This window comes from Solanum stenotomum, chromosome 2, assembly GCF_019186545.1.
Source record: "Solanum stenotomum isolate F172 chromosome 2, ASM1918654v1, whole genome shotgun sequence".
In the NCBI taxonomy this organism is placed as follows: domain Eukaryota; kingdom Viridiplantae; phylum Streptophyta; class Magnoliopsida; order Solanales; family Solanaceae; genus Solanum; species Solanum stenotomum.
In genome coordinates, this window is record NC_064283.1 from 23019835 (window position 1) to 23043024 (window position 23190).

The following is a 23190-nucleotide window of genomic DNA, read 5'->3' on the forward strand; positions in this document are numbered from 1 at the left end:
ATTAACATGCAATTCGTTGATACCATTCGCAGTTCCAGAGTTGTTTGGTGAGCCTCCTTGCTTCTGGAGGATCCTTTAGTATTTCTATTATGTCGTGTTATTTCAATTTTGTTTGGATGATCAGGGGTCTTGTACCGACATCCCTCATAGTATTAGAGTCTTCATAGATAGATAGACAAACAATAGTAGTTCATGAGTCTTTTTCATTTCCAATGTTTAATGTTTAAAGACTTGAGTTGCCTTTTTGGCTAGTTGAATGTTTTATTTTAAAAATATTTTGAGTTTACTTTTTCAGATAGTTGAGTAAAGTTTGCTTTTAAAGCTATTTTTATTATTGAGTAAGTCTTCCGCTGAGAGTTGAACCAGGCCAAGGGTTCGCTTGGGGCCAACAATGGTTCTCGAGTACCAGTCATGCCAAGGGTCTAGGCTCGAGGCGTGACATAAATATATTGTCTATTCTTCGAATTGTGAGACAAAGAGGTAGATAGACCAAAGAATAAAAGAGGTTTGATCTCTTGCATATAACTTGATTAGATTTGTGTTAAGGATTGACACCCGGACAAACACCAAGCTTGGTTATGAAACAAGACGAAATATAAATTCTCGCCAATTGAGTCTGTCTATCCCCGCTCAACGATGTAGTTAGATAGTCAATTAGAGTAGGCAATTCGAGGTCGGGAGACCATGGTCATAAAATCAACCTTGAAAATTAGTAATTTGATAACCGTAGTTAATTCATGCATGAAATGTGATACATGAAACCTTAAGCATGTTGCAGTCCTGGAATTTTCCAACTATCGTAAGTAATTTTATTATTTAATTCTTGCATTCTTAGTATTTAAATAAAAATCAAATTCTATTGGCACTCTTAATTAAATAATTAGACTAGTATAATTTAGTAAAACAGTTAATTGACAAGTCATTTGGGTTCGATAATCTAACTCTTTTAGAGTCACTATATTACTTGTGCGACCACGTACACTTGAGTGTGCAATTGGGAGCAACACTAGCTCACATAGTTATTACATGATTCACTCGAAGATAAAATGGTGATAAATATTACCTTAAAAGAGTAGCAACAACACCTAAAAAAATTGCTTCTCCTTGAAGAATAATTCAAATCACAAGCAAAGAGCAGAAAGGAGTAATATGGTTTCTACGAACTTTTCAAGAGTGAAATCATGTTGTAATTTTATAGATTTTGGCTAGGATGGAAGCGTAACCCTAAGAGAGAGTTTAGAAGTACTTTGATTATACTTTGGAAAAAAAATAATGGGTTAAAACAAAATAAGAATAATCTATATATAATCTGAAAATTTTCACCAATTTAGGGGGGGCACACCAATTGGTTGTCTACGCAGTCTCACAAAAATGTGAATATCTTTCTATTACAATGTCTTATTGATGAACAATATACTGAGTTGAAAACTAGACTTGTATTAATTCACTTTGATAATTAGTAGATCCTCTATCTCTTTTAAATTGGGAGATATGCTTGTTCAAAGTTAGACCATGTATGAGACCGTTTAGAACACTCTGCCACAATGAATTTTTAACTTGAAATTTTGTGTTAAGGCTTCCCTTGGCCTAAACTTAGATTAATACTTCAAATACTTTCATATATGCTCCTTGATAAAATTATCCATTTGTAGCCGTATTTGAATTTTTTGACGTCAACATAGTAGAATATGTACTAGTAGTTATGGGTGTTACATTCTTCTCCCTTTAGGAAAATTTTTCCTCGAAAAGAGTTAATACTTATGGGCAAAGTCTTTAGATAATTTCTCAAAATTTTGGTAGAGTCTCCTTAGTAAAATGGACATCTCAAAACCCGAAGAGCAAAAGAATTCAACCTATAGGCGTCGCAAAATGGTACAATATACAATCATTGCAAGAATATATATATATAGACACTCACATTATTTCTTGTCATATAATACAAAATCATAATATTTAAAAGGATTTCACCTCATTCTTTCACAAACTGAACTATCATGCCTTCAGTACAAATACTATATGTAATACTTCATAAATAATAATCTCATTAACATCTGAAATGTTATAATGAACTCATAAAATAGGCTTCTTGAAGAGAAACTTTAGCTTGAAAAAAATGAGGGTATTCCGATCTCATTTCTTAATCGGCTTCCTACATCATCTCCTCATCATTACTATTCCTACATAACACCTTCAGTGAGGCCACTTTCTTGGCATAAGTTTTCAAACTTGACGATTAAGAATAACAATTAGTATTTCCTCATATGACGATTTGTACATTTTGTATGGGGACAATACCTAAAGAATATCTCATTGTGACAATCCTAACCCAACGTGAGTGACACCCACACTAACCCCCTGGTGGAAGAACAAACTATGTACTAACGTGCCATCTAATAATCAAACAAATAGGTAGTTTCAAAATTTTTAAAACAATTTTTCAGTAATAAAAAGCAATTTCATAGTTACAAAACTAAGTCATCAAACATTGCAGAAGTAACTCTCCTAGAACCTGAAAGTCGTGGTAGCAAAACTCTAACTATTTGGAATAAGGAGATGCAACTTTATACTCAACTATTTAGAAAGCCGCATGAAGATGCCCTATACTCAACAAAGAAAGAGCACGTACAGTATCAGTATACAATCACAATGTACTTGTATGATCATCGACTAGTTCCAGTATATGAAATATGAAGAAACAACTACAACCAACTAACACAAATAATACACAATCATAACACAAGTATAAAATAGTTCGGGCTCCCAGTCCTTACCCTGAATTGACATGCACAATAATTATGAAACTTCACAGTACAACAAACCTTCCAGTTTACTCATGGAATTAGTGTATTGACGTGGTACCCGTTTCCATTATTAGTGTACTGGCATGGTACCCATTTCCATTGTACCGCATAATATCCATTAGTGTACCGATGTGGTACCCAATCCAACAAATATATGTGTTGGTGTGTCATTTGATGCTATCATCAAACACACAATACAATCACAACCACATTGAATAACAATCACATATGTATATTCAAGTAAATATTCATTACATGCGATTGATAACTTCTTCATTTTCCATCATGTTCTTTCCATTTTACCTTATCATATATAATCCATGCATTACTAATGAACAGTTGACAAGCACATATAACATAAGCGGGAAAACAAGCAATCATCACCTACCTTGAATCAAGCCCGGAAAACTCAGATTTTTATTATGAGTCATGATTGGTTCTTCGTCTATAATTAATAGTATTACATATAATTAACTCAACATGGCCTAATTATACCAGATAATACTCAAATCCCAATCCTAAGCCAAATTAATGATCATTCTACTTAAACTNTCCTTGAGTTGAGTTGAGACGAGGTAAGTTGTTTTTTCAGTTCCAGTTCAAGCTTATGCCATGTTTTATATTTCCCCTTGCATGCTCGTACATTTCATGTACTGACGTCATTTGGAATGCATCCTTTATGATACAGATACAGGAGATCAGGGTCATCAACATGTGATTCGTTGATACCATTTGCAGTTCCAGAGTTGTTTGGTGAGCCTCCTTGCTTCTGGAGGATTCCTTAGTATTTCTATTATGTCATGTAGTTAGATAGTCAATTGGAGTAGGCAATTGGAGTAGTTTCCCACCATTGATTCAAGTTAAAACCCTCCCCCAAGAGTAACGCTCTAGATTCTAAGGCTTAAAAATCAAAACACAAGTTAGAGGAGTAAGTAACTTACCTTTATCAAAGAATTGGTGGAAAAACTAAGGAAAGCTTCCCTAAATCACCTTTTCTTTTCCCAAGAACGAAGTTACAGAAAATTGGAGATTTTTGCGACTTTTCTACATAAAACCCGACTAACCCCGATAAAGCAACCCGACTTTCTATAACAACATTGCCATAGTAGCCCGCCTGTTATAGCGAGAATTAATTTACCCTGCTATAGCAACTTGTGCAGAGGTAAGAGACTCAAAAATTCTCCCCAAATCCCCTATTTAACGACATACTTTCGAACGTTGATGTTCTATACTAACCCCTTCATGCCAAGTCCGATATCGAGAGTTCTATATATCCGAATTTACTTATGAGAGGTCCTATGAATTTTTTAATGTCTTAGCTACTAGAATACGTGATCCAAGCTTAGATATGCCCCCCTAATCCCTTTACGGATTTCCCTAGACCTCACCTTTCTCTGATTCCTTCTAAGACTGAACCTAACCTAGAATTTTCAAGTCACTATCCAAAAAAATTTCTGACTCAATTCTTTCACCATTTTTCTATCCATAATTACTTTTAAAAATTGTTACACCCATGCACTTCCACAACTCGAAATTTTGAAGCAAATCATGCTGACAAAATTCTCATCCGAATATGTTTACTAAGAATATTAAGCGAGGTCAAATATTTGTCAAAACTTCACAATTATCTCACTTAACAGCTCAAACTCATGCTGAAAGCTTAGGGGACCAAACAAACTGTGCCACTAGCCCAAAATAGACCCTAAGAAGCTGCTGGAACTAACGAGAAATTCATACAACATCAGATCCTCCAAATGTTGATCAACGTCAACTCTTTCAACTTAAAGCTTCCAAAAGGGAAAAACTAACTCAAAACTCTTTTGATCACATTGGAAAGCGTGCCACCCACCTCACACAAGACAAACACTTCATAGAAGACATGAAAAGGGACAAAATAGTAAAATGCACACAAATAAGCAAATGACCACGAGGGTCATTGCATATAATGTGCTCATCTACACAAATAGGATATATAATATTTGCCGCTAGGTACATAACATATTTAGTTTTTATCATAGGCCGTGATGGTATAGTGATCCTCGATAAATTTATTTACACACTTATATTTATAGATGAAGTTATTTTTTATTAAAAAGGAACAATTGGAGTGTGTTCCATCAAATTGTTCCATTTTCATATTTTTACTTGCCAATTCATATAATTATTTCTTTATTATATCAATATTTTGACATATCTCAAGATTAAGCTCATGATTTATTTAATTTCTTTTCACTCTTCTAGAAAATAATTTATGATATGTACTAGATACGTAGAGCTTAGGTCGTTTGACTAATTTTTCATTTCCAGGGCCTAACATTGACTCGAGCCACACAATTAGGGCAATTCTAAATTTTGTACACTACTTTTGTACACCATGCAAGTGTAAAAGTCATTGAAAGTTGAAAAGGTTGCAGAAAATTTGTTGGTGCAGGTTTGTACGAAGCCAAGTAAGGACAATACTTAGTTCCACGGTCCGTGGATTGTTATCATAGATGATGTCCTAAAAGTTGAGGAAAATATAAAGTCTCAGATGATTTTTTACTAGCCAACAAGAAGGCTCATGGATGGGTCTATGGGTCGTGAATTGAGTCTCAGACTTACTGATTTAAGTGTCTTGGAAATTCTTGAGATACAATGTACGAAGGGGTTACACGGGTCATAGTTGGGACTGCGGATCGTAGAGGATGCTTGTGGTTCAACATCATAAATATGGACTTGAGTACTATGTTTGACGGACGATCAATACGGTTTGTAGAAGGGAGTACAGACCATACATAGGGGTTGTACATGTGATTTCAATAATTCTTTCTCAGGATTATTTGGGATCTTTTCCTACCCTTTTAATTCCTAAACTACATCATTTATACCCTATTTCTAAGACCTATAACCATTTTTATATTCAAAACCCTAACATTCACTCTCAAACTCTCAAGAGCTCTCAAGTCTTCTTCTCCAAGTTCTCTCAAGGTGATTTCAGGGCTCTTCAAGTTCCAATTCTCCTTTTCAAATTTCAACCTAGGGTTTCATCAAGGTATGTAAGAAATTCATCAATGGATTCCTCTTCACCCATTGAATTCAAAGAAACCTCAAAATCTTTCATATAATTTTTACCCAAATTCTAGGGTTTCATGATTTATGTTGAGCTCAATTGATTTAAAGCTTATTCATCATAATTGATCTTATTATGCATGATTTGATCATGTTTGAATGTTTTCAAAGATTTTTATATAAACCTATGCTATATAAGTGATTTTGATATGAAATCAAGCTTTGAAGATATGCATGCATTATTAATTGAATGATTTATGAATCAAGGGTGCTTTAGATAAAGTATCAAGCATGTTTTATGAAATTGATTACTTCCGATTGAAGTGCTTCTTAGTATGAAAGATGATCATGATTTAGGTGCTTTAGTGTATTTTATGACTATATTATGAATTCATGATTTAAAAGAACTATTCTTATGACATGAAGTTTATGAATGATTTGATATTACTAGATTCTTACAATCTCCAAGACTATGAATATGATATAATTATGCATGTTTTTCCTTGGGAATTTACTTAGAACCGAGTGGACTTTGGGATGGAGGCTCAGTCGTTAGTAGAGACATAATTCTTTCGTAACAATCCCCATGTGCCATAACTATGTGTCCCCATATGACTTAGTCTTAATTGACTCTATCTAGTGGATCCACGTAAGCTCATGATTATAGTCCTTACTGTAACACCCTGAAAATTTTTTGAGCTGAGACTCGAACCAACCTACGTTGTGAGTAGGATTTTACTGAGGAAATTTAAATTTTCTTTAATGTTAAGGTCACTAAATGTAGCACCTTGAGTTCCAAGAAGAACTAAAGAGAGTTCATTCAAGTCATTCCTAAGTTCTTCTAAGTTGTGAGTCAACTTCAAACTACCATAACCATCAGTACATGATGAGTTAGGTGGGCTACAAGGTACCCAATGAAAGATAATTCAATTATCTTTCCAACGCCACCAAGTTTGCTAAGTTTTGAGTTTGGATGAATGAGATATGCCCTTTTGAAGTCAGACTATCCAGTTAAGGAAAGCTATCCGAAAATAGTAAGGGGTATTTTGGTTTTTTCCTTACCCAATCAAATTTAATTTATTTCTAGTAAGGTTTTAAGGGTCTAATACTATTAGGTTCATTTTTATAATCCTAATATACACCTAGGGTTTTAGTTGAGAGTTCAATAAGAGAACAAAAGAGAAAAGAGGAGAGGATCAAAGCGTTCGTTGAAAGTCTTGCGTTTTATTGCGAATTTTCGCCATGGGTTTAATCCCTAAGAGGTATGTAAGCTTCCATAGTGTTGGGTTTGTTAACCCACACGCCAATCATGTTATTTTCAGCGAAATTTCATTCTTGAAGTTGAAAGATTAGAGTTCTTGATAAGTGTTCTTGAAATTTCCTTATCGATGAACTTTTGATGTAAGATTCTACTTGGGTCAACTTCAAACGACCATATCACCTAGAATATAAAGAGTTACGTGTTCCATAACCTATCCAATTAAAGGTATTTGAATCTACTTTCCAATGCCATTAATTTCGCGTCAGTCCAATTTCTGAGTAAAAAGTTATGACTATTTTAGTAACCTATACAGTGTTGTTACGAATTAGCCGACAGGAAAACATGCTGTTTTTGTTTTTTTTACCTCCAAGAAAACCCTAATCGAATTTCTTGACTAATAAAAGACTCAAAACAATCAGATTTTCATCTTCACTAATGAAAAATATAATTCTTGGCCATAGAGATTTCAAGAAACTAATTTCAAGAATCTCAAGAAAGGTTTTCTTGATCGTTTATCTTCAAGCTAGGGTTTCAAGACTTCTACTCAAGCTCTTTTTCAAAATTCTTCAAGAACCTTGTTCTTCCAGGTATGTAAGACTATCATAGTGTTGGACTAGTTCGTCCTCATGCCCTACATATACTTTCAAGTCAGTAAAAGAGAAATCTAGGATTCTACCCCTAGATTTGAGTATTCTTGAGATAAGTTGATTTTGAGTTCTTGAGTTCGTGTTTCTTTTAAAAGTTCTATTCTTAATTATCAAATTACTATATTGTTATCGATATCCTTCATATCATGAACCATAACTCTTGAATTCATAATTTACATTCAAGAGAGAGTTAAGAGTAGAGTTCAAGAGAGTCTTTGAGTTCAATTGTGAATCCTTTGAGATCAACTATCGATTTGAGCTACGTTTTGAGGAAGTAAGTATGAGAATGAAAAGAGTCGTATACATGAGTTCCATATTATTATGTAGACCCTCGAGTCGAGTTATTTCATGCTCATAATTCTGCATGAACCGTATGAGTTGATCATTCTTGAGATGAGTAGTACCCTGAAGTCCATGAGTTGAGTTGTTCTTGCCCATACGCATGAACCCTCCGAGTTGAACATTCTTGAAATAAGTAGTATTATTGAAGTTCTTGAGTTCTGAGTTGTTGAGTTCCAAGTATTGAGTTCTATGTATGGTTATAGAAAACCTTGAATTGAGTCGATCACGTCCATAATTCGACATGAACCTTATTTTAAGAAGTTTTTTTACAAATTGTTTTAAAACGTGTTTTAAAGACTTGAGCACTGAGTTGAGAAAGAGTAGAGTTGAGTTCATTTTCTTTAAAATGATATATGGGAACTAAGTATTCCCAATAGTAAATGTTTTTACATTTAGGATGAGAGGAAACTGAGATTTCCAAAAGAGTTTTGAGCAGTTTGAGTACTATCTCTTTTAAGAAAAAAATGAGTTTTGAGAAAGAGTTTCTAAAACATGATTAGTATGACAATCGAGTATGTCATCAATGTTTAAGCAGTATGGTATCTAGATATACCATCAATGTTTATGCAGTATGACTTTCCGAGTCATCAATGATCATATTAAAATATGATTTTGATATGTTTTTTTAGAAAGAGTTTTCAAGAGCAGTTACCTCTTTTAAGAGGGTAGTTTGAGCAATTATCTCAAATCAGAGAAAAAGTTATGTTTTTAAACATATGAACTGAGTAAATTTTGGGAGTAGTATTGAGCACCGATATGGGGAACCGAGTTCATAATAACTCAAGTCTCCATAAACTATGTAGCCAACGTGGGTATAAAGGGTAATACTTTTTAGATGATTCCTTAATGCTTTTAGCATAGACTAGTGGATCCACTTAGTTAAGGTGTCCTTTATGACGGCAAAGTATAAGACAGTTCTGGTAGCGTGGGCAAGACGATGTATCATCACTTAGGCGCATAGTAGTGGTTGTGGTTAGAGAAACTCCCACAGAGTTATATTATATTTTATTATATATAAATTGAGTTGTATTGTATTCTTTAATACACTAAGTTGATTTCTACTGTTTTAAAAGCTTTCCATTTATTGCATGTGTATTATTGATTTATATAAAGTTGAGTATCCAGAGTCGAGTATTATATCTTTGAGTTGAGTATCTAATCTCTGAGTTGAGTATCTTATCCTTGAGTACTTCTGAGTTGAGTAAGTTTGAGTAGTTTTGAGTATCCTTGAGTATTCCTTGAGTTGAGTAAGTTTGAAAAGAGGTAAGTATGTTTCCTTTTTATCAAGTTCAAGCTTATGTTTATGCTTTAGAATTCCCTTTACATGCTCGTACATTCCACGTATTGAGCCATTTAGCCTGCATATTTTCATGATGCAGATCCAGGTATTTAGGATCATCAACAGGAGCTTCGTTGATACCACATGGAGTTCAAGTTAGCTATGGTGAGCCTCCTTGCTTTCGGAGGGTTCCACTTTTACTTTCCGTTATATTAGTTGTTAGGAGGTCATAGGTCTTGTCCCGACTTCCATGTTTGTCAGTTAGAGGCTTCATAGATAGATAGTAGAGTTTGAGAAGTCTGTTTCATTTATCTTATTAAATGTTTTAAAGACTTGAGTTGCCTATTGTTGGCTAGTTGAATATTCCATTTATATTCAGAGTAAATTATTTGAGTTAAATATTTGTATTTGAGTTTCATGAATTTTATTCAATTCTTAAGCTTTTGTATGCTTGAGCTAGTCTTCCGCTTGTAGTCAGCCAGGATGAGGGTTCGCTTGGGGACCAACAATGGTTCTCGAGTGCTGGCCACGTCCATGGTGTAGACTCACGTCGTGACACTTACCTTAGCAAGTAGGACACTCTATGTTCGGTGTGGGAGCAGTACACTAAACTTCATGTTATAACTCATATGGTTTATGTCGGTTAACAATATCTCCCACAAAAGACTTGTGATTTACTTATGATATGATTATGACTCTTTTCAGAATATTACATTGACCTTGAACTATGTTTTACAAACTCAACTTATCAGATTATGTCATGTTTTACTTGGTCATATATTATCATATTTTCAGACTTATCACGTTATTATGCTTTTACTTATGCATTTTTCCTCATACGCAGTACCTTCCAAGTACTAATAATACATATATCTCTTGTGTCTATATTATTTTGTAATATTGGATCCAACACTTCTCATTCAGCTTGAAGTTAGCATAGACTCTATTCAACTTAGATCAAAATTGGTGAATTCTCATGCTTTGGGGACATGCCACTTATGCCTTTGTGTTCTTTCAGACTTTATTTTAGATTTCAGATTGCTCATTAACTAGGGCTTGTCCTAGTCACACCTATGTAGTAGAGGCTTGTTGTCAGACATAATATGTTCCATATTTATGGTCTTTGTACTCTGATTTTCGTATCATATTGAGTTTATCTTTTGGAACTTATATTCCACTTTCATGGTTCTTTCAATTATGTCGTTATCTTAGTGTTATGTTATGCCATGTAGCTCGTTTAGAGTCTTTTGAGATTCTATTCACCATGTCACATCTAGGGGTAGTCTTGAATCGTGATAAATTTTGGTGAGGCTCCTCCTTGTATTCATGGGAAAACTACTTATATTTCTCTTTTTGAGTCATATAGGCCTGTCTGGGCTGACTATTTCGTTTCCTGTTATAGATGTTCCATAAATAGTGTTAATCTTTTGTCGGGGATTGTAAGTTATGATTACTTGTATGACAAACTTTATATACCTTTGTATTTATTATTATAATGAAGTGTTTTGATCTTAAAGTTTGTGTTTCAAGCATAGTTTATGTTTCTAAAACATCTTTTGTTGGACTGAATATATTATAGAACTTTTATATGGACATAAGCATCGTGTAATTTGATATTCATGAATGGATTGGTTAGTTCATGTAGGGTAAGGCAGGGGGTCAATTACATGAATTCAAGGCGTGGCAAAAATGACAAAAAATAACATATAGAGATGTTTACTAGGCTATTCAACCTACTTATTTTATGTAACTTCTGCACCAACAAAAAGATTTTCGTAAAACAAGTGAGTACTTACTACTTATTCTTGACTTTTTTTTATTAGTTCCATTTGAAATTTTGACAAATATTTTTTATTAAACATATGATAACGTGTTCCCATTAGAAATTTTGACTAATTTTTTTGAAAATGTTTTTGTATATGTTCTCAAACTTTTTTTTTCTCAAACGCCGGAATGGCTACACAGCCACCGGAAAGGCCAAATAGGCCACCAAACTTGGCTCAAATTATGCGCGAGGAAGAATCCAACAAATCCCAACAGGAATCACAACAAAATTCATCCCACAGCTCTTCGAATTTGCATTTGAATGAAGTTATGAACATTGCAAGTTCCAGAAAGGAGATGGAAGGGATTCGCGAAAATATTTCCCCAGATGATAATGGAATCACAAAAGTAAATGTGGAAGGAGAAGTGGATTCGTATATGGATGAAGCCGATACAATTCAATTTCCAAAGAATTCCACCGCCCCAATTCGAGAATCCCAAAGTGCGACATGTCTGAGAATCACCCCAGAATCGCCAAACATGCGAACTAGTTCGGAGAATATTCGAGGGGACTCAATGATTGGGGAATATTCCCCACAACTTGGGGAACATCTCACAGCAATTTCAAATAGTTTGGACGGGCAAATCGTCGGGGAGCAAATTACGGCCAATGTCGCCGGAGGTCAGATAAGTACTGATAAAAGGGCTAATAAAAATTTCTGTGTCTCAGGTGAAAAAGAATTGATGAGGAGAGGAATCAATCAACCAAGAATGCAAAAGAATGTTCGTGCTGACCATAATCAAAATGATTATTCGAACGCCTCATGGTTCTCATTTGGGATCTCGACTTTATGATCCTAGAACAGAATCTTACTCCTAGTCACCAGGAAAATTCTCAAGTGCAAGTTCAACAAAAACAAATTCTGAGGAATGAAGGGAATCAGCAGTGCAATCAAAGCAATACATCAAACAAAATGGTGGACAACCAATAAACAACAGCTAAGGGACACTCATGTATGATCTCTAACACCATTAATCATGTTAATCCTAATGCAATGGATAAGGGGAAGGCTCAAATGCATGAAAATGCAAACGAACAACATACTTCGATTCATAGAAAACAGACTCTGGTCCAATCCAATGTCCAGAATCCCAGAAACAACAATCAACATACACATGGCATTAATCAAGTATGGCAAGCTAAGGACAAGCAGCAACCCCTTCAGCAAGCTCAGCATAAGACCAATGATGATCAGAACCAACCAGGTAACAGGTTTCCTAATGTCTCTAGCAATTTTGAACAGCAAAATCCCAACCAAAGAGGTAGAGCTAACATCAATCCTAGTTTAGTTAAGGAAAAACATGAGCAATCTCAGTCTAGCAATGCCAAGAAGGATCATGTACCTGAACCTGCTCCATATACTGTGGTCCAAACCTATGCTGCTAAACTTAGACATAATCAATCTAAAATGATTAATAATATCAAGTTGACTACCCCTGAGCTCACGTCAAAGCAGGGATTACCAGCAGTGTTATTTGAAAAAAAAAAGTTCTGGGGGAATTAGCAGATACTTGTAGATACACTCTCATTGGGAAGTGCACTAACACTATGCCCAAGATGGAGAATATTAGGAAGAGTTTCATTGTTCAGGCTCAACTTTCGGGGGGGGGNGGGGGGGGGTTAAGATTGCTCACTTTAATTCAAGACATGTCTATATAGACCTTGACAATGAGTTGGACTACAACATGGTTTGGACCAAACAAAGAATGAGCATAGCAGGTCAACTTATGAGAATACAAGCTTGGACACCAGCTTTCAAACCTGCAGAAGAGACCCCTATAGTACCAGTATGGGTTTCATTGCTTGAGTTACCATGGCATTGCTATAACATGGACTATGTGACAAGCATTTTATCTCCTATTGGAAAGGTTTTATACTTGGACTCAACTTCCATACAAAAAACTAGAGGGAGTCAAGGTAGGGTGAAGATCCAATTGGACCTCACTAAGAAGAGACCACCTCATGTTTGGATGGGATACAAGGGAGAAGATATTACTGATGGCAGATGGCAATCCATTGAATATGAGAGTGTGCCTGACTACTGTCTCCATTGTAAACATCAAGGACATGTAGACTCTGAAAGTACTGTGAAACAAAGAGAGGAAGATCACAAAAGAAGGAAAGAAATAGAAGCAAAAAAAAGCAGAAAAACACCAAAGACAAAGATAACAAGGAACAACAACAAGACAACCAAATGGCGCAGGAGCTGAGAGAAGAATCATCACACAATAAGAATAAAGGGCAGGATGCATCAAAAGAAGTAAAGCAACACCAAGAAGAACAATGGCAGACTCAAAAGAGAAAGAGCAACAACCATTTGCCAGCACAAAAATGAATGCAAATAGAAACAAACCAACAGATTAGCAAACAGCCAGGTATGACATCCATCCCTACTTATAATATAATTGTTGATCTTGATATGCAGGAACAAACCAATAGTCAAGTAGAGGAAGAGAATCAACAAGAAGGAAAGAATGCAACCTTAACTTCACAGGTTGCACCAGAACCAACTCCTAAATCACCTATGCATAGCAAGGTACCAATAAACCAATAGAATAAAGAGTAGGAAAGACAAAACAGGAAGACCACAGGTATTGACTCAGTGCTCCCCAAATCCCAGAACCCATTTAGTATTCTTTCTGATATTGTTGATGAAGTTGAAGGAGGTATGGATGGGGGGTGTTAGGAGAAGCCAACTAACTTGCAGGAAGGGGTTACCAAAGGGGGGAATTTGACTCATGTTCTACATGAGGTTGTCCACACAGACCAAAGGCCTGACCTTAGAACTTCTACTACCACTCAACAAGTCCCTACCAAACAGAATCATAACCAGACTAAGGAGATGGAGACTATTAAGATGCAAAAGGACACAGGTAAGGTGAAGAACACAGAAAAAACTCAGAAACAGTCAGTTGTCAAGGATAATACACCTAGGGGTACTCCTAGTAGCAAGAAGAAAAGGGAGATCATCAGGTATCTGCATGGGAACAACACCATCAAAATGATACGGAGGTTACAGGAGAACAGACTAGCAATAAAGTTCAAGAAAAGGAAGGCTATCAAGAAAAGACAACAGAATGAGACTAAAGAACAAAGTAACACAGGCCATGATAAAAGGGAGACAGTGGATCAAAATCAGAAACAAACTACTGGTAGAACAAATCCTAAGTTTGATTATGATGTACTAAACTCAGAAGATGAATTGGATGAGGATACTCAATCCATCAATGAAATTGATGACAATGAGGAAGATGAGGAAACTAGTGCCCATCTTATTAAGGCATTTGGTTCCATATTTCCCTCGGATTATCAGGATGAAGTACAAGAAGTTACTGCACATCATGGGTTGTCTCCTAGAGGAAGGAGGACTCAGAAATAGTCCAAGCAACTGACTACCACCAGCTCATCTGCTACTTCTAGCAAGCCAAACACATGGTCCAAAAGCAAAGGTTTTTAATGATGAACACCATATGTTGGAACGCCAGGAGCATCAACACACAGGGCTCTCTGGAAAGGCTACAATCCCTCAAGAAAATACATTATATATCCATCATTGCAATTCTTGAACCCTTTGCTGACAAAAATCACATCAACAATTACAGAATCACGCTTAACATGGATAATGCTCTCTCCAATGACAATGTCATGTTTGGCTCTTCTGGACCAATGATATGCTTACACTCTCAAGGAATGTGATGATCAACAAATCACTGGTGTAATCAAGTATGATGCATTTGTGGAGAAATTTATTTTTTCTATCATTTATGCTAAATGTAAAGATCAGTTAAGAAGACCCATTTGGGATAGAATGCTCCAGATTTCAACAGACAATGTCCCCTGGTGTACCATTGGTGACTTCAATGTGATTACCTCAAGTGAAGAAAAGAATGGAGAAGTGCCATATAATATGAACAAAAGCCTGGAATTCATTAGTGTTAGTGCATCTTGTGGACTAGTTGATTTGGGCTATAGTGGTCAACACTTCACCTAGTGTAACCAAAGAGCTGAACAGGTAGGGTGTGGAAGAGGCTAGACAGAGCCATGGTAAATGACAAATGGTTGGAGATCATGCCTCAAACTAACATTAGTCATTTGCCATCTGTGGGATCAGATCACACCCTACTTCTCATGGAAATGACAGTGAATGATAATCAAGGTATCAAGTATTTCAAATTCCTACATTGTTGGGTTGATAATGACAGCTTCATGGACACTGTGACATCTTGCTGGAATAAAGAAGTGCATGGCAATTCTATGTGGAGATGGCACCAGAAAATGAAAAAGTTAACTACCACTCTTACTGCTTGGTCTAAAAAGGAATTTGGAGACATTTACTCCAAGGTAAAAGAATTTGAAGAAAGGGTCAAAGTAGCAGAAGAAGAGCTGATTAACAATAACACTGTAACAAACAGACATAATCTTCACTACATCAATGCTACCTACATCAAGTATTTGAAAATAGAAGAAGCAATTCTCAAGCAGAAAACTCAGCTTCAGTGGCTCAAAGAGGGAGCTACTAACACTAAATAATTCCATGCCCTTATGAGAGGAAGAAGGAAGAGATTATTCATTTACAAGATTTGTAACAGTGCAGATGAATGGGTTCAAGGGGACAATAACATTGCAACTACAGCCTGTGAACACTTCCAGAAAATCTTCGCAGGCCATGAAACCAGAATTGATGAAAGAATTCTCCAACATCTTCCTACACTGGTGACACCTGAGCAAAATCTGATCTTACAGGAGATACCCAATATGGAGGAATTGAAACAAGTTATTTTTCCATGAACCCCAATTCTGCTCCTGGTCCTGATGGTATGGGGGGAAATTCTATCAGACTTGTTAAGAGGTCATTAAAGAGGACTTACTTGATGTTGTACAGTCTTTCTTCAATGGTTAAACTATGCCCAAGTTCATGTCACATGCCTACCTGGTCCTGCTTCCTAAAGTTGCTCAGCCTAATAATTTTTCTGAACTTAGACCTATCAGTCTGAGCAATTTCATCAACAAAATCATTTCCAAGATCCTAAGTGTAAGACTGGCTCCCATCATTCCTCACCTCATATCTCAAAATCAATCAGGGTTTGTTAGAGGAAGGAATATTGCTGAGAATATTATTTTGGCACAAGAAATCACTTATGGTATCAAAAAACCTAAAGAAGGAGACAATGTGATTATCAAGCTTGACATGATCAAAGCCTATGATAGAGTCTCTTGGGCTTACACTTGTTTAGTTCTAAGGAAAATGGGCTTTGGAGATGTGTTCATTGACATGGTTTGGAGAATCATGAGCAACAATTGGTACTCTATTATCATCAATGGAAGAAGACATGGATTTTTTCATTCCACCAGAGGTCTCAAGCAAGGGGACCCTCTTTCCCCTTCCCTATTTATTTTAGGTACTGAAAGTCCTCTGTTAAACTATAATATGTCATATAAAGGTTTCATGATGGACCCCAAGGGCCCTAGAATTAATCATCTCAGCTTTGCAGATGATGTGATTATTTTCAACTCTAGCAACAAGCATTCTATTAAGCTCATCATGGACACCTTGACTGTGTATGAAGATACTTCTGACCAGTTGATCAACAAAAGCAAGAGTCACTTTATGGTTCCTGCTAATACTCCTCAGAACAGAACACTATCCAGATGATCAAAGATTGTACAGGTTTTAGTCAAAAGAACAGTCCTATCACTTATCTAGGCTGTCCTTTATATATTGGGAGACAAAGAATCATTTACTATTCCCAACTTATGGACAAGGTGGCTAAAAGGATAAGTGGATGGCAGACAAGATTCCTTAGCTTTGGAGGAAGGGTGACTCTTATCAAACATGTTCTTCAATCCATCCCCATTCATACCATGGCAACAACTTCATTTCCCAACACCACCATCAAGTACATGAAATGCATAATTGCAGATTTTTTCTGGGGAAAGGAAGGAGACAAAAAGAAGTATCATTGGGCATCTTGGGAATCTCTGAGTTTTCCTTGTGAGGAGGGAGGTATTGGTGTGAGAATGTTGTCTGATATCTGTACTTCTTTACAATGCAAACATTGGTGGTTATTCAGGACCAAAGAGTCTCTTTGGGGACAGTTCCTTAGAGCTAAATACTGCAGGATATCACATCCGCAAGGAAATGGGACAATATGCAATCTCTTATGTGGAAATACATGCTAAAAAATAGGAGCATGATGGAAAAGAACATCAGGTGGAAGATCAATTCTGGCAACTGTTCCTTTTGGTGGGATGATTGGCTTAGAGTTAGAGCTCTTGGTAATCTCATAAATGGAATTTCTAGTCAAAACAATACCAAAGTGCACCACTTCCTGCTTGAAGGAAAATGGAATGAATTTAAGCTCAGACAACAGGTTCCTCTTATATTAGTAACACAGATTCTGAGGATGGACATCCAGTTCCAAGCAGGGGTCAACGATGAGGCCATTTGGACACATAGATAGGATGGAAATTTCTCCTGCTCCTCTGCCTGGGAAATCTACAGGGCAAAAAAACAAAAATCCAAGATCAACACCCATATTTGGCACAAACACATTCCTTTCAAGATTTTTTTTTTTGATGTGGAAAGCTCTTAGATTCAAATTGCTTACCAATGACAAGATCATCAACTTTGGTGTGGAACCTGCGAAGTGTTGCTGCTGCATCAGATAGGGATGGGACGACATTAATCATATCTTCTCAGCAGGTTATTTTGCCACTCATATTTGGAAATTTTTCTCAGGACTGTTTGGAGTTGACTACCAATACACAGCTCTGAAAAATCACTTACTAAAGTGGTGGAGTCTCACTCCTAGAAATGAGGTCCACAAACTCATAATTCAAGTTGTCCCTTTACTGGTCTCCTGGAACTTGTGGAAGAATAGATGCAAAGCCAAATATGGAGGGAAGAAATCCAGCATTTCAAGAGTCCAATTCATGATTTTCAAAGACACCAACCTTCTACTTCAAACAACCTATCCATATATACAATGGCCTATGAACTGGAAGGATGTTATAAGGATAATTGAGGAGTGCAGGCATGATACTAAAGAAAATCCAGTCACTTGGGAAAAACCACCTCCCAACATTTTCAAATTGAATACAGATGGAAGTGCATTAACCAATCCGAGCAGAATTGGATGAGGGGGCATTATTAGAGATGACTCAGGAAACATGGTATATGCATTCCTTATCCCCATTGGAACCAACAANTGATTATAAATTAATTAATTTATCTCCATTTGTTACTGCAATTGATTTTTAAGATTATTAAGGTAAATTTTAAATATGTGGGCAATCTCTTCTACTAAATCATAGGAACACAATGATTCATTTATCTTCGCTCCAAATAACAAACACTAGAAACTAATATTCTTTATTTAGTCTTAAATAAAATTATAAAAATGAAGATGGATATTCCTGTAAACTACATACTAAAGATAATGGGAAAATGGAAAATAAATAAATTAATTAAAAGATTAAAAAAATCAAAAAAATCCTAATATAATCCACTAGAAAAATCACGAAAATATACAATAGGATTTAGTTTTGGTTCTTTATACTTATTTTTTAAAAATTTAATAGGATTTACAATAGTATTAAGTATTTTATTTAACATCATCTTTTTAAATATAGTTACCACAATTAATTTAACTTTTTTTCATTTTTTAAAATCTAAATGATTATACATGCGGCTAACGTTTATGTTATTTTGAATTCTTATTTTTATCATAATTAGAATACTTATCTTTATTGATTGACATCTATTTCATTATTTTTAAAAAGTATATAATTATTTTTAAAAATAGGGTGATGTAAATGTAATGTAAAGAAAACAAAAAACTATTTTTTAACAATGACAGTTAAAAAAATTACAGGAGATTTGTGTTTTTAATTTTTTTTAAATAACAGATTTAATTAAAGAAATATTAGTTGTTAATATTTTAGGAGGAATATATGTATAATCAAAATTTAGTCGATAATGTCATGATATTAAGTAGTTAATAATAATGTAGTAATAAACAAAAGCAAGTATATTGTACAAGTTATCAAATGATTTCTTCTTCAATTTCATGGAGATTTAATTATATTGCGTTTAAGAAATAGATAACAAAAAAAGTTTTTGATTAAAAAAATGAGAAATGATATATATTGAAATAGGTCATTATTATATATATATGATTAATAATTCTTTATATTATCCGCGCAATGCGCGGACAGGTATACTAGTTTCAATAAAATTACCAAGAGCCAATAGGTAAAAAAAAAAAGAGACAAAAGTTAAAAAAAAAAAGGGACAACACTTGAAATGCCCTCCTGCTTGGTGGTCTCTTCTCAATTAACTACACTTTGCAGCCTTGTTGCTGCAGCCATCTGAAACCCTAAAATCTCATCTTTTATAGCTTCTCTCTTCATTTTCCTTCACAGTGGAGTCGCCATTACTTCCCTCTCCGCCGTTTTTGGAATCTCCGGAGCGAGAGGCTACTGAGTCACTTCTGAGTCAAATCTTGAAATCAGCGTTCGCTTCAAATGGCAAGTCCAGTGGAGTCACTAACTTCCATTAGTTCATCAGTCGCAACATCATCGACCAAACGCCGAATTCAGATTTTTCGCAATGAGATTCCTTCAATTCTCAGTAATTCTGGTCAGCATTTTTCTCTTATGGTTTATAATATGCATGTTGTTGTTTTCCCATCCAAGTTGGCTATTGTTTGAATTCTTTTTTTGGAGGTATGGTCTGTTTGGTACGACGGTAAACATGTATTTTGGCGAAGTATTTTCCATGTTGATACTTTGTGGGGAAAACATTTTGCATTCAAAAGGAGCAGATTACTTTTCCTTTACAGATATACACTCTACACTCTTACTTTGTAGCACTTTGCTTCAACTAATAAGTAGTATCATCAAAATATTGTCTTTCAGTCTAAATTACACCTTGACTAACTCAAGTCACTTTGTACACATTTGAACACTGGAAAATAATCCAGAAAATGTTCTTATATCCGTGCACCCATATAAGAGAAATAGATCACAGGTTGTCATTTTCTTTAGTTATCTTATCTGGATACCCAAGTAGCGCATTGGAACAGAAATATTAAAGGAAATGGAATAGTAAGGCTATGCTTATGGTTTGAACTGTTGAAAATTAAATGATTTTCTCACGAATGTGCAAAGATAATTTTATAGTTTATTTAAGTTAATATTTCCTGGATTTTGTAACTTTTTGCATCTTCTTGATGCCATCGATTAATTCTACTTCATAAAAAATAAAGTTAATCAAAGTTAATATTTCTTTTTTTTTGTTGAATAAAAGTTCTGTTGTTCACCAAATGAATGGGGATATCTGGACAAGAGGCATACAACTCTGGAAAGCCTTAGACCATCCCTACAAAGAACAGCTGATCATATATAAGATTGCATTGAGAAAAGGTTGCAACAATCTGTTAGGAAATGTTCTCATTTCATTGAATGCACGTCTCTATCTTTTGTTCCCTATGACCACGATTGAAAAGTTATTTAACTGTGAAGTATATAAACACTAGTTAAAATAGATTTGCATTCTCTTAGTAAGATTGACGGCAAGATCTCCTACAGTTAATGTAGATTCTCAAGCAGCTTTCTGTAACATGCTATTATCTTGTGGCCCTAAGGATTCAAATGGTGTGTGATGGAAGCACCCGTATTTGGGAAAGTTGCTTTTTGTTTGGCACATTAATTAATCAAGAAGATTGAGAACCATCAATGAAGAAAAGAGCAACAATGTCAGCTTGGTGTGTGTTTGATGGTTTGATTGGTTATTTGCTCATCCTGGTCAATCAGTTGATCATTGTTTATACCATTATCTTTTATGGTAGATATTGGTTGATACAATTGGAAAGTAGACCATGGTTTATGGAGTTTTTTGCAGAAGAGGAGTATGGGATATGGTTATGTCGCCATAGTACTACAATGCTAAGTATCAACATGTTTCCCTTTTCAGCCCCCATTATGGCATTTTGGTATGAATAAAAGCCATGAAATTTTATGGGGAAGTGTGTTAAAGCCTGTGGAGATTTTTCAACTTATAGGTGTATTAGAAGGGAATGCTTGAGGAAACTAGCTTTTTTGTTTCTGCATCCATTCCATATTTCTCCTGGAAAAATCGAATTATAACTGAATCATCCTTATAGTTCTGAACAAGTTCTTCATGGGATCTTCGTAGATGAGTTTGCATTCCTCAATCCAGTCTTGAACTTTTGACATCTAGGATAACTAGCTGGAGCACCCATGATGCAGTTCAACAAAATCTAAAATATGATCAATATGTAAATTATTTTTGAATTTGGTGCTAAAAAAATCCTAGCTTCATAATTGAATGAAGTTAGACGGTACAACTCTTATTGTTTTAATAATTCACAAAAGAGTTTCTCAATGAATTAGGAGCAGGTGCGCAATTGCCTAAGTTTGATTAGCTGTTTTTGGTTGAAAATATTGCTTTTGGTTGCGACCTTGTTAGGTTGAGCACTTCCCTAGTTGGTGATAAAAAAAAAGAATATACTAAGCATCTATTTTCTTTTGTAGGTGCCTAGAGAGGCATAGAAAGTCATTACTAAATTGATGTGATTAATGGATGACTAGAAAGCATTGATGTGCTTAAAAAGGGCATTTGTTTTGTCTAATATGAACATTTATATGGCACTTCATCAAAATAAAACTTGGACATGCATTTGACATTTATGAGATAAATATGCTACAAATTGCAGTTGGATTCAGTATATTTTTAGTCTTGCGATCTTGGAGACATGTTGATTTGTGTATCTTCTTTTTGAACAAGTGAATCCATGAATTAAATGTTTGAGCTTTATGTTGCATTAGGAGTAGCAAATGAGTTTTGAGGGATTGTGTATGTGCGTGTTAGTGTGATGGAGGAAATTAACTGTGACAAATATTCTAATATGAGAGGAGATGGGGATGCAACCTGCGGGTGTATCGGAAGTGTTATTGTTGACTTGACAAGATGGTTGTAATTGAGCCACAACTTCACATTGTATATTTTTTTTGTACCATCTTGGTTTGCAGTGTCGAGAAATTTTGATTATCAAAGACAAAGAGGTTCGGTGACAATGTGATAGACTTGGAGCTTGTTTGGATTTTCTTATTTTATGTGCTTTTAAGCCAACACAACTTTTAAGCACTTCTATAGTGTTTGAGTAAGATTAAAAAAATGCTTTAAAGCACTTGTTTTTAAGACAAAATAGAAAAAATAAACCAAAATTTCTAACTTATGGCTTTTGTCTTATAAGCCATAAGCTTTAAGCTATTCCTAATAGGCTCTCATTCTAGTTTGTAATAGAACAATTTAATTTCTTGCCGCCAGAGCTTTGGCCTAGTATTAAGAGCATAGGACGTAATTTGTAGGTTAGGCAGATGCCATAGGATAGAAGCATGCACATACAAAAATATGATTTTAGTGAAGACGCATAAAGGGGTGGGCTCATTATATGCAAGTTTGGACCATGCGTGACTAGCCCTTGGGATTTCTCAATTATAAAAAAAGATTTGATTTCCTTGGATTTGGTGATATTGTTCTATCTCCGTGGTGCTTTATGCAAACCTAACTTTAGGGGCTCATTCTCCGGGAATCCTTCTAAAAATATAATAGACCTTTCTTTAGCCTCTTTTTCTTGCTCCTCCTCCTTGACCCTTTCCTGTACGTGCACTACCTATTGATAGCTTCCTGGGTGATCTTACCACTCTTTACTCCTTTACCATGCATTCTCCATCAAATGATTCAAATCTAAGAAATCCGTCTTTTACCTGCAACTTTCAGCTAAAGGAGAGCTTGATCAATTCTTTTTTTTTCTTCTTGCTCGATCAACTCTTAGTTGCTATGGTTTCGTTGTCAATTCTAAGCTTGTGAATCTTGCAGTTTTTCTACATTATAGTATCAAACAAGATGTGCACAGTCTCCAGATTTTATTGGTGATATACTTAAGATTAGCTATAGAGGT

At 35.3% G+C, this 23190-nt stretch overlaps 1 protein-coding gene across 1 annotated transcript in view; it reads left to right on the plus strand.

Annotated features, from left to right (window-relative positions):
- Positions 1-19534: 19534 nt before the first annotated feature.
- LOC125856991 (protein ILITYHIA) overlaps positions 19535-23190 on the plus strand; it is a 41254-nt gene continuing 37598 nt past the window's right edge. The window contains exon 1 of the mRNA XM_049536652.1: positions 19535-19844. Coding sequence (XP_049392609.1) covers positions 19730-19844 — 115 coding nt within the window. The 5' untranslated portion in view covers positions 19535-19729. The remainder of the gene's footprint in view (positions 19845-23190) is intronic.